At 35.1% G+C, this 12,428-nt stretch overlaps 1 protein-coding gene across 1 annotated transcript; it reads right to left on the minus strand.

The window, feature by feature from the left end:
- Window positions 1–1,712: 1,712 nt before the first annotated feature.
- LOC100819257 (isoflavone 7-O-methyltransferase) lies at window positions 1,713–3,243 on the minus strand. Its single transcript, XM_003536139.5, has 2 exons — window positions 2,452–3,243; window positions 1,713–2,343 (listed from the first exon to the last, which is right to left on the minus strand). Exons 1-2 carry the CDS (start codon window positions 3,214–3,216, stop codon window positions 2,041–2,043), a joined length of 1,068 nt encoding a protein of 355 aa, XP_003536187.1. The 5' UTR covers window positions 3,217–3,243; the 3' UTR covers window positions 1,713–2,040.
- Window positions 3,244–12,428: the final 9,185 nt, after the last annotated feature.

Genomic DNA, 12,428 nt, shown 5'->3' on the forward strand with positions numbered 1-12,428 from the left:
AAAGTTTGGAGGTGTTGCCATCGACGGCGGCGTAGATGGAAGTTGCGTGAATTGGAGTGAAAGAGAAGACGAGGACAAATCCAGAAAGACAGAGAAAAAAGAAGAAATGAAAAATGAATAATAAAAAACAATCTGACTCCATTTAAAACTAAAAGATCCAACCATGGCGATAGTAGTCTTCTTCTGATCAATACTTGCACGAGAGGCAATAGTAGTCTTGGCAAAATTGCTAATTTGCTTTTGCATGGATCTGTAATATCAGAACACAAGACCGGGCCAAAGAAATAGAGAATAGAAGCACGTAGGGAAAAGTAAAAGCCAATAGTCCCCAGCGATAAACAAAAGAAGAGCTAGAACGTGTAAACCCACAAAACTAAAACAATAGCCAATAAGCAAAAATAGAGGTTGCCCTGTTTGTTTCTGCAAAACCCCAAATCGAATGCCTTTTCTTCACCTTATTTTTTTTTTACTAAAGTTCCACCAAATTGCAAACCCAAATTGCTGCAATGTTGAACTAGGGAAATTTATGATTTGAAATTTGGGATGCAAGTAGTACTTGAGAATTTTTGGTTAAGTGTTTTCATCTCATTTTTAAATAAAGAAAAGTATTAATTAGAGTTCATGTGACTCATGTTATTAAAAACAACTTAAAAAATTAAAGATTAAAATATATTTTTAAAATTCGTTCCTACAAAATTATAATATATTTTTAGTTCTCATAAAATCTAAATATACAATTTTTAGGTCGGAACCTTTTCTGAACTGGTCATGACGAACCTTAATTAGTGTCCAATATGTGCTCAATTATTTTTCACAAAAATTATTATTCTTTTATTGAACCCTAAAGCATTGTATGTTCCTTCGAAGACCATATCTATGCCACCACCAACCCGTGCCTTCTTAGTCGCACATGCCACCAACCCTGAAGACTGTGCACAATCACCTTGGTCCTCCTCCGCACGAGACCTTTTCACACTAGATTTGTGTATCGTGCATGATACCCCACCTCCTTGACCATCACCACCACCATCACCACATCCAAGACCACAAAGGAAATGCATGTGACCACCCTTGGTCCAATCCGCTTTGCGTGCGGCCCCAACTCCAGTGCGACTCAAATCCAAGTGTATGTCCACCTTTGCGCCACTAGCCCAACCATCATGAGAGAGGGAATTTGATATCAACAAATTTGGTTTGATGGTGGTGATTAGATTTGGTTGTGTGATGGTCGGTGGTGGTGAATTGATGGTGGTGGTTGGATTTGGTTGTGCAATGACAATGGATTGATGATGATGTTGGGTTTGCTTGTGCGGTGGTGGTTTGGCGTAGTGAACTCTGGTTGTTGATGTCTCTCGTAGGATCACGGGGAATCGAGGAATTTTCACATCGATTATAATTATAATCAATATACAATAACATTTTTTATATTGGTTATCGATTATATTAATAACCGATGTTAAAAAGATTTAAAAAATTGTCAATTTTTCATACACCTATGTTCAAGTTATCCAAAGCTACATCCGAAAAAAAACAACACATTCCAATTTTGCAAGGAAGGAAAATATATCAAAAATTTTGTAAGGAGAATTCTGAATATTTCAATATTTATAGGAACGAAAAATATATTTTTAAAAAAAAAAATCATAAAAAAGATCTGTATGTAGAAGCCAAAGCTAAATTTCGATCCATTGCTATTTACTTTCATTCAAATAATGCTAATTAATGTAAATCTACTAGAGAAAACGAGAAACGAAAGCCATACCAAAAGGTTGTATACTTATTAAATTCACTACTTATTCATTCAATTTATTTTGGCCAAATAGGAATGATCGAGATTCGTACACAGAGCATTTAACCACCTAGCAAACATAATGTAATTCCAACAGAAGTTAACAATGCCAATATGCCATCTTAGCTTTATTCAACTCACAACACGCGCAAACTATTAAATACATAATAACGATGTCTTAGGATGTTCATATATATATATATATATATAAAAAACATGTTGAGTGTGATATACAGAAATAATATAAATGCTCATGGATAGACCTCAATTAGAGATCTAAAACCAAAGATGGGAAATATTTTGTGGTGTTTGAATCCTGCTTCAGTGAAGAGTTGTTTCCATTCTTTTTCACTTCGTTCTTTTCCATTCATAGTCAACATAACTATTATATCCAAACTAAGCTTTGTTTGAGTCATATCCGGGTCATCTAGCTTCTCGTTTATCACTGTATCTATGATAATCACTTTCCCTCCGTTGCCTTTGCTTGAAATAGAATCTTTACACTTTTCCAGGATCTTTATGCAATCTTCGTCATCCCAATCATGTAAAACCCACTGCAATTAAAGTTAAGAAGGGAAAAAACAATTAAGAATTATGTCTCTATGATTGCAATATTCTTTTCCAAATCAAATAAGCAAATAGACATTAAGATATATTTGTACCTTTAGTAGAACTGCACTAGCTTGAGGGATAGATTTGAACATGTCACCACCAACAAAACTTAAATTATTGGTTGCTGTCAAGTTTTCTACAACATGAGGAAGGTCAAGCACAACACATTTCAGCTTAGGAAATGCGTCACAGATATTTCTTGCGGTGGTTCCAGTTCCACCACCTACATCCACCATGGAATCCAGATCCTCAAAAACTGAAGTGCAATTTTTGAGTGCCAAGCCTACCATTTGGGAATCACTTGCCATAGCCTCGTTGAAGAGACTCATATATGCAGGTTTCTTCTCAAAATATTCCCAAATGCTTGTTCCGAAGACTGTCTCAAATATTGAGGGGTCGTCCCCACGAATCCATTCAACAAAGTGATGGAATGCACCCATCAGAAGTGGATCAGTATTGACCCGAACCATTGGAGATAAACAGTGGTCACTGCTACTGACAAGAAGCTTTGAAGTAGGGGTTAGAGCATATGCTAATTCATGATCTTCTTGGCTCTCATGGGTATCAAATATTCCATTGAGTACCAAAAAACGCATGAACCGCTGCACAAAACCAGCCTTAGGTGGTGGAATTTGGAGAGTTGAGACCAACTCAGAAAGAGTAATGGGTTTTCCATGATTGTGTATTATGTCTGGAATACCAAGTTGCACAACCCACTCAAGACACATAGTTCTTAGGTTGCCATATAACTGCATGTACAAAAGAGATTGGCCCTCAAAGAGCTCAATTTCTTTTTGGTTATTCATTGAAGCCATTAGTACTGCAAGTGATATTTGCTTAAACTCGTTCGTTTTCTATGTTTCCATGACCAGCATTGGCTTGCCTTATATAATGCTTTGATTAACCAGCAACGTTACACAGACGTAGCTGACTAATTAAATCCTTCGGCATTGTCAACTAAAATGGCTCCATCACTAGAAAATAATTGTTTAACTATGGTAAGCGATGGCATAACCCTAATATCTGAATTTTAATTAATTACGAAAATACCGTAACACTATCATCATCATGAAATTGATTCCAAGCAAAAAGAATCTACCCAGCTTTTCTCTCTCTCTCTCTCGTATGTAACTGGGGCTGCGCTTGGATTTATTATTGAAATGTTTGTTTTCCTGTCACGTCTGCATCCCGTAATATGAGTAGCTTCTGCTTGGTGGAGGTGGTTTTACTTAATTACGAGAGAGTATTATAATTCAAGGAGTACTAGAAAGTCTTATATCATAGGACCCAGATGAAAACTTACTTAGATAAATTCCTCATCTACATGTATATAAATATATAACGTGAAAAATCAAGGGATTAGCATAATAGTTTAAGGTTTCGATTTCTATCATGTTTAAAAGTTTCTTGTGTCAATAACAATTATATATCATGAACGGATATCTAATCTAATGGATTGAAAAATACTTATAATGTGTGACTTAGAAAAAAAATATATACAATACGAAAGAAAGGGATATATATAAGAAACTGGTCCAAGAAGTATATATATATACACTGTTGTTGTTCACAAGTCCTCCTTATGAAGAATCTTACTACTATTAATAAAGTCTTTTTTTATGGTGATTCAAAATGAAAGGCAGCAATTTGTCACTCCCTCAAAAGGGAACCAAACAGCTTTGCCAATGACGTTGATAGGCAAATTTCCCCAGATGGGGTATTTTTATAAAATATTTTTCCAAATGGGGTCGTTTTCAAAAATTTTACAAGGGGAGTTGTTTTTTACGTAAATTGCATGGGGCTCTTAGCAAACCGCCATTAGCAATGGTGGGTTTGCCGGGCATCTCCCACGTGGCAAGGAAAACGTCAGTACCACTGGCGAATCCATAGAAGCTTGAACTCGCTACCCCTGCTGGCGAGTCCATAGAAGCTTGAACTCGCCACCCCTGCTGGCGAGTCTGTGCATGGTTTTGGAAACCGCTAGTTTGACTAGCGGGTTGGCTTTGCAGGACTGCTCAGTCGTAGCCTAGGCGGTGCAGCTATGCTGTGGTGCAGGTTGCAGGCGCAGCAGGAAATCGCCAGTTATGGTGGCGATTTGCTTTGTTCAAAATTTTTTTTTCTTCCCTATAAAGCAATGCAGGAGGTCGTTAGTTGCTTCGTTTTTGAATCTTCACTGCATTGCTTCTTCCTTCTCCTCCCTTTGCTATTTGCTTCCTCCAGTGAACTCATATTATTTTGTTGCCAAGGGCTGTGTTATTGGTAATTATGTTGTTAACTGAACATTTTTATTTTTTTTGTGTGATATATATGTTTAAGTATAATTGATATATTAATATTAATTGATACATTTTTTATATTTTGTAGGTGAAGTTTTTGTTCTTCTTTGGCCTACACCTTTTGGTTGCTTTTCTTAGTACGTATTTGAGGTTAGTTAATTTATTTTTATCTTGTTTGCTATATACTTTTATGTTATATACATATATGTTAAATTAATTTTAGTTGAGATATTAATGTTATTTAGGTTAGATTTTTGTAAGTTGTAAATTATTATATGTTAGGTTAGTTTTAGTTAATTTATAAATATTATTTTAAGAATATTAGTTAGATTAATATACATATGTTAAGTTAGTATTAATTGTGCTTTAGGTTAGTTTTTGATAATATTATTTTGTTTAGATTTTATAAATTAGTATGGTATTATTTGTTTTATATATTGTGTAGATTTTGGTTAGTATATATATATAGTATGTTTGTTTAGTTTAGGTGATAATTTTAAATTTTAAGTAGTATCCTAAAATAATAAAATTATTTGTGTTATACGTATATTAGTTGTAGTTAATTTGTTAATATGAATTTGTTTAAATTTTTTTAATTGATATGTTATTATTATTTGGTTTAGATTTGTATGATATTATTTATGTTATATATATAGTTTGTTAGGTTTAGTTAGAATGTTGATATTATTTAGTTTATTTTTTTTAATTTTTCTTGGAATATATGTTACGTTGTTAATAATATATATAGTTTTTAAATTTTTTTTAATTTTTCTTGTAATATATATAATTTAATTTAAATTTTATTTATTGGAAAATAATTGGTAATTTATTTAAATTTATCTATGTATTTAAATTTTTAATTTTGTTATTTGTATAGTATTTTAGTTAGTATTTAGTTAGTATTTTATGTTTTTTATGTAATTTAATTTATAATTTTGTTAGAATGTTAATATTATTCAGTTTAAAGATTTTTAATTTTGTATAGTATTTTGTTGTTCAAATTTATGTATTTTGTTATTTAGTGACATTTTAATTAATTTGTTGTAAGTCAAATTAATTTTTTTTATCTTAAATTTTTGTTGTCAATTTTTGTGATTATATATTTTTTTTTACAGTATCGATGGCATCTTCGTCCTCGTCTTCATCAAGTATACAAATCAAGTCTGGTCTAATAGAAGGAGACGTTTTATGGATGCAACCCAAACATGTTTCAGAACATGTTTGGAATGGGGAACCAGACAGAAAATTGCATATTCGACGAGCTGTCCCCATTTATCAAGGTCAAGAAGAGATACCAGAGGAAATTATTCCTCTGCTTCGACAATCTGGCTTTTACTGGATAATGAAGATGGGCTACCTCAAAATAAATTCGTCATTAATTACTGCCTTAATTGAAAGATAGAGGCCCGAGACCCATACATTTCACATGAGATGCGGAGAGTGTACGATTACTCTTCAAGACGTCTCTGTATTATTAGGTCTGTCGGTTGATGGGGCACCATTAATTGGTCAGACTAATCTTGATTGGGCGAATTGTGTGAAGAATTGTTGGGCGTCAGACCACAAGAGGGTGAACTACAAGGCAGTGTGGTAAAATTAAGTTGGTTGGCTCACCATTTCTCAGAAATAAATATCCATGACGGTAACGTAGAATATCTACAAAAATTTACCTGTGCATGGATCCTCAGATTCATAGGAGGTGTTCTATTTGTTGATAAAAGCAACAGTAAAGTTTCCCTAAGGTACCTTCAATTTTTACGGAACTTTGAACAGTGCAGCACGTATGCATGGGGACCTGCCATGCTTGCTTATTTATATAGAGAGATGTGCAGCGTCACCGATTACAAAATTAAATCAATCGGAGGTATGTGCATCTTGATCCAAATGTGGGCATAGGAACGCTGCACGACTTTGGCTCCAAAGAGGACTCCTCCTATACTAGAAAATAAACCACTGGGGCATAGGTTTGTTGTTTTAAAAAAAACTTCATTTGAAAATAATCAATAATGTAACGCGTCGCCCACTAATTATTTCATATTTTTTTTTGTAGGTGGCTGCGACGTGGAAACCAACATATTGGCAATGATGATCTAATAGTTTTCCGTCGCAAATTGGATATCATGAAACGACATGAGGTAAGAAGATCATTATGTATTTGTTAAATAATAAATAAAATGTCATGTTTAAGTCAAAATTAATAATTGTCTTATTGTATGCAGTTTCTGTGGGAGCCTTACACAACAACTGTTTTGTTGATGTTGCCTCTCATTTGTTTGGTTTGTAGTGTGGCGTGGTGCGCAGTGGTGCCACTCATTTGTTTCCATGTTGTAGAGTGGCACCAACCCGATAGAGTGTTGCGACAATTTGGAATGCAACAACCTATTTCGGAATCTCCTTCGCAACCACATAATATCCATGGGCTAACGCTGAAAGGCAAACAAGATGAAAATTGGTTCCAGCTGTTGGCCCCAATGATCAGTCAGTGGAATAATCGAGCTGACTTTAGGGTCGACATTTATCCTCGACAGAGGGCCTATTGAGTTTTAACTCAGATTACATGGTCTGGTATAGGCGAAAAACAAAGATGTTTGTCGACCAAAACAATGCAAAGACATCTACATTGGTATTTATTTCTTTTTAAATATTTAACTTCAATTTTTTTTAAAGCATCGACATTAATTTGCTGACCCTAATAATTGCAGGGTGAAGTTGCCGAGACATTGCAGTATATGGTGTCACCACAAGGGCGTAACACATGGACAGTAGATGATCTCGTGCCTTATGTGGAGAAGCTGACGATTTTATCCGAAGAGCAAGAGAGGATCACTGAGCCTGTGGCACATGGTCCACAATCAGAGCGTCGATTTCACCCACAACAGTTTCACATGCTTCCGTCCAGTGTGGAAACTCGAGGTTTTGACAGACGAAGAGAGATTGTTCAAGCGAAAGATTTTTCCCAACAAATGGAGCAGCGTGACCATGGAATGTACTATACGTCACCAACATTTTCTCAGTATCCTTCGCAGATGTATCAATATCCTTTCGAAGGTCATGATACTGATATGTCTGCAAGCGAACATTCGTTTGGTGGTGTTGCGGAACCACATCCTCATTTTTCATGGCCGACCATGAACCCTTCGCAGCAACATGATGCCCCAATGGCAACACCTAATGCCCCATTAGCTCCGTAATGGAATGTACTCGGAGCAATACCTGATATGGGTGATTTATTAGGTGTTGATTTGCGTCACGAGTTTTCTGCTGAGGCTGAGCAGCAAGGGCGGCGACAGTGGGCAAGAAGAAATCCTGATCGTGAAGCCCGAAGGTGGGATCGACCATGTGGCACAGGCTCACGCCATCACGGACACCATAATGACTGATTTTTATGTCTCTATTTAAAATTTGTGTTGTATCTTTGTAATTTGAATTTCAAACTTAATTTATGGTATCTCATAGTACTTGTTATGGAATGTGTTGTGGAATTTCGTTTTCAATGACTATTTGTTATGGAATCACCATCGCGGACACCATAATGACTATTTTTATGTTGCGCATCAAACTAGAATAATAAATAAAGTCGTAAAGAAAAATTAAAGTAGACAAATGAAAATAAGTAATGGTACTGACTAACGACAAACACCATTTTCAACTTTTAAATGAAAAATTAAAGTAGGTTTAGGGTTTAGGAGTTATGGGTTAGAGTTATGAGTTTGGGTTAGGGGTTATGAGTTATGGGTTAGGGTTATGAGTTAGGTTTAGGGTTTATGAGTTACAGTTAGGGTTATGAGTGAGGGGTAAGGTTTATTAGTTAGGTTTAGGGTTTATGAGTTAGTTTTAGGACTTAGGGTTTATCACTTAGGTTTAGGGGTTATGGGCTAGTTTTATGAGTTAGGGTTAGGGTTTATGAGTTAGGTTATGGGTTAGGGTTATGGTTTAGGGTTAAGGGTAGGGTTTATTAGTTAGGTTTAGGGTTTATGAGTTAGTTTTAGGACTTAGGGTTTATGACTTAGGTTTAGGGGTTAGGGTTATGGGTTAGTAATCATAATGACTATTTTTATGTCGTGCATCAAACTAGAATAATAAATAAAGTCATAAAGAAAAATTAAAGTAGATAAATCAAAATAAGTAACGGGTGTAATAAAAAATTAGGGTTAAGGGTTAGATGTTAGGGTTTATGGGTAGGGGTTTGGGTTTAGGGTTAGAGATTAGGGTTTAGGGGGAGGGGTTAGGGTTAGTGGTTAGGGTTTAGGGGGAGGGGTTAGGGTTAGAGGGAGTGGTTGAGGTTAAGGGTTAGTGGTTAGGGTTTAGGGTTAGTGGTTAGGGTTTAGGTTTAGTGGTTGAGGGTCAAAATTAGTGGTTTAGGTTTAGGGTTTATGTTTATGATTTTAACTAACGAATTCATTGAACCCCACAAATAAGTCATGTACAAAAGGCAAAATGTTTTTAACTACCGATTTCATTGAACCCCAGAAATTCAATACATTGAATAGAACATAAACAAATACAAGTCACTCGACTAACATACATAAATCAAGGATTTGAACAACTCCCACGCTCAGATTGCATTGGACAGCGACGCCTGTTATGCCCTTCGGCTCCACATCTACTGCATTTTGTTCGGTGCTCAGATGGTTCAACCCAATCTATCTCATTTCTTATCCTTGTTGATTTTGGCCAACCTTTCGCACGAATTGTAGTTGGGTCAGGGATAAGTGTCCATGCGTCATCAGAAGGAGGAATAGCCGCTTCATTCCCAAGAGGCCACCATTGTGCGGAGTAAGCTTTTAAGATGTGCTCGTTTGTATAAACAACATCTATATATTGGTAGTAGTTCATGCTCACGTAACCACAAGCTGCAATAATGTGTGAACATGGATAATGAAGCGCAGAATACCTTCCTCATTGACAATGACGACCATTCAAGTTTATTGCCCACTTTTGTCCGCCACGTTGCGTTATAGGGTTGAAGCTCTCCTCTACTTCAAACCTTGTGGAGTGGATATCATATACGCGAACGATGTGCGTACAAGCTTGTTCTTGATTTTTCCTCAGTTCTTTAACAAGCTTTGAACAATATACTTGGCCTTCATTTAACTGTCTTTGGGCTTGGCGGCCACGCTCAACAAAGTAATTTCGACACCTACTGTACGTTGATTTCACCAATGCTGTTATGGGAATGTTGCGACAATCCTTTAAAACTTTATTGATACATTCTGAGAGGTTCGTTGTCATGTGGCCATATCGACGTCCTTCTCTATCGTAAGCCATCGTCCATTTTTCCTTTGAGATGCGATCAATCCATGTTGCTATGGCTGGACTCAGTTCACGAAATTTTTCTAAATTTTGATCAAAAATGTGCTTGCAAGGAGTGTAGACTGCATAAAAATAGTTATGAATAACAATTTTAAGTATAAATGAAAGTAAAATAAACATGACCATCAAATATGAAATCTTACCCAATTTCTTCAACATTTCTTTTTGTTTCACATTATTGAATTTTCGATTGAAGTTGCTTGCTATGTGTCGCACACAGTAGACATGATAACCGTGGGGAGGTTGCCAGCCAAGTGCTTCGTTAGCGACAGCGGACTTTATACTCGCGTGTCGATCAGATATCAGACAAATACCATTTTTATCTGTGACATGTTCACGCAAGTGTGCCAAAAACCATGACCACGCTGCCAACGTCTCACCTTTGACCACACCGAATGCTAGAGGAAGGACACCACCATTTCCATCTTGTGATGTGGCCATTAAGAGGGTCCCACGGTATTTGCCGTACAAATGTGAGCCGTCAACTTGTATGATTGGCTTACAGTAGTTGAAAGCCTCTTTACATTGGCCAAAAGTCCAAAAAACTCTATGAAATTGGCGGTGTTCGCGACTAACCGTATTTCCAACGATAAAATCGTCATGTAGTATTTGAAAATACGATCCAGGAGAATGATTTTGCATGTGTGTTAGCCACGACGAAAGTTTCACATATGACTCATCCCAATCGCCATATTCAATAGCAATGGCTTTCTGTTTCGCCAACCAAGCTTTTTTGTACGACACCTTGTACGCAAATTGACTGTTAATCCTCTCTTGAATCAATGAAATTTTTATGGATGAATCTTCTCTGATCATGCCTGTGAATAGAATAACAAAATTTAAATGACAATTAAGGCTAAACAATAACATAATATGAACATAAAATACGTACCTACTACAAAAGTGGCAATTAAATCTGAATCAAGTTGCTCGTGATCTTGGGTCATGGTCATATTGAGACATGTGTGTGGTCCACCCCATTAAGTGACTTTCCATGAATCAGTTTTTTTAGATAGAATTGCCCTCATGTAGAAAGGGCAAGGACAATCTACATATTTATTCACGCAACAAACCACATACTTGTCCCATTTGCTTTCAACCACTTTGAAACTTTGATGCACCTTCATAATATATTGTTTGACCGCATTCTTGACCGCATCTTTACTATCAAATTCCATGCAACATATAATTCTTGGCCAACATTAAAACTGGATGGCATCTCCAAACCACAAATGTCCTCCTCATCAGGATGACTCCAATTGATATTATTATAATGCAAAGCATCATTCCAAAATGAATTCTGAATTCCTTGTACACCTTATAGTACAAAATGAAATTCAAATCATACTTATTTGGCCTTTAATACAATTGTCGTCAAATAATAAATGTATTGACGTATTTTTTAAGAGGAAATCATACCTTCTGCTGGGTGAACAATTCTTACTGGTGGAATCATGTCGGGGACTTCATTGTCTATATCTGATATACCGTCAACACTGTCATCTTCGTCTAACGACTCTTCAACGTATGAGTTAGACACAAGATAATCATCATCATCATGATCATCATCTTCGTCAAGATTTAAATTGCTCATATTTGTTGGCGGTTGTGTGTCATCATTAGATACATAATTTTCACATGATGTAAGGGAATTTGCAGAATGAAAACATTGAACCACCAGCCACATCCTTTTCTATGTACAATTCTAGAACTGACATTGCTTGTTGTTGTTTAAAACTTTCCAGCATCGTTTCAACGTCTTTGTCATCGCAAATTTGCAAGGCAATATATTTTCCTGACACTAAAAATCTACAACTGATAGCAGAAATAATTTCATTATTTTCTAACTTTACCTTGTCTCCAATTTTTTTCTTCAAAGCATTGAAACTAATTCCACGTTTAATCTGAATCGCTTTTCTACTGCCTTCAAATATTACAACATCATTATCTTCATATACCCTTTCATTGAAATACAACACTGTTATAACCGAATTCATCATGTACCTACAAAAACAATATTTTAATTAATTATTCATAATAAATTAAAAATAATAAAATGTAAGAAATAAAAAAAATTATAATACAAATTATTTTACTGCAAACTAAGAAAAAAAATTACTTAAAAAAATTACTTGAAAGCTGAAATCTAGTTTTAATTAAAAATTACTTAAAAAAATTATAATACAAATTATTTTACTGCAAACTAACAAATAAAAAAAATTACTTTAAAAAAATTACTTGAAAGCTGAAATATAGTTTTAATTAAAAATTACTTAAAAAAATTATAATACAAATTATTTTACTACAAACTAAGAAATAAAAAAAATTCTTCAAAAAAATTACAAAGCTGAAATCTACTTTTAATTAAAAAATTACTTTAAAAAAATTATCATACAAATTATTTTACTAGAATCTAAGAAATAAAAAAATTACTTAAA

Source organism: Glycine max, chromosome 10, assembly GCF_000004515.6.
Source record: "Glycine max cultivar Williams 82 chromosome 10, Glycine_max_v4.0, whole genome shotgun sequence".
NCBI classification, from domain to species: domain Eukaryota; kingdom Viridiplantae; phylum Streptophyta; class Magnoliopsida; order Fabales; family Fabaceae; genus Glycine; species Glycine max.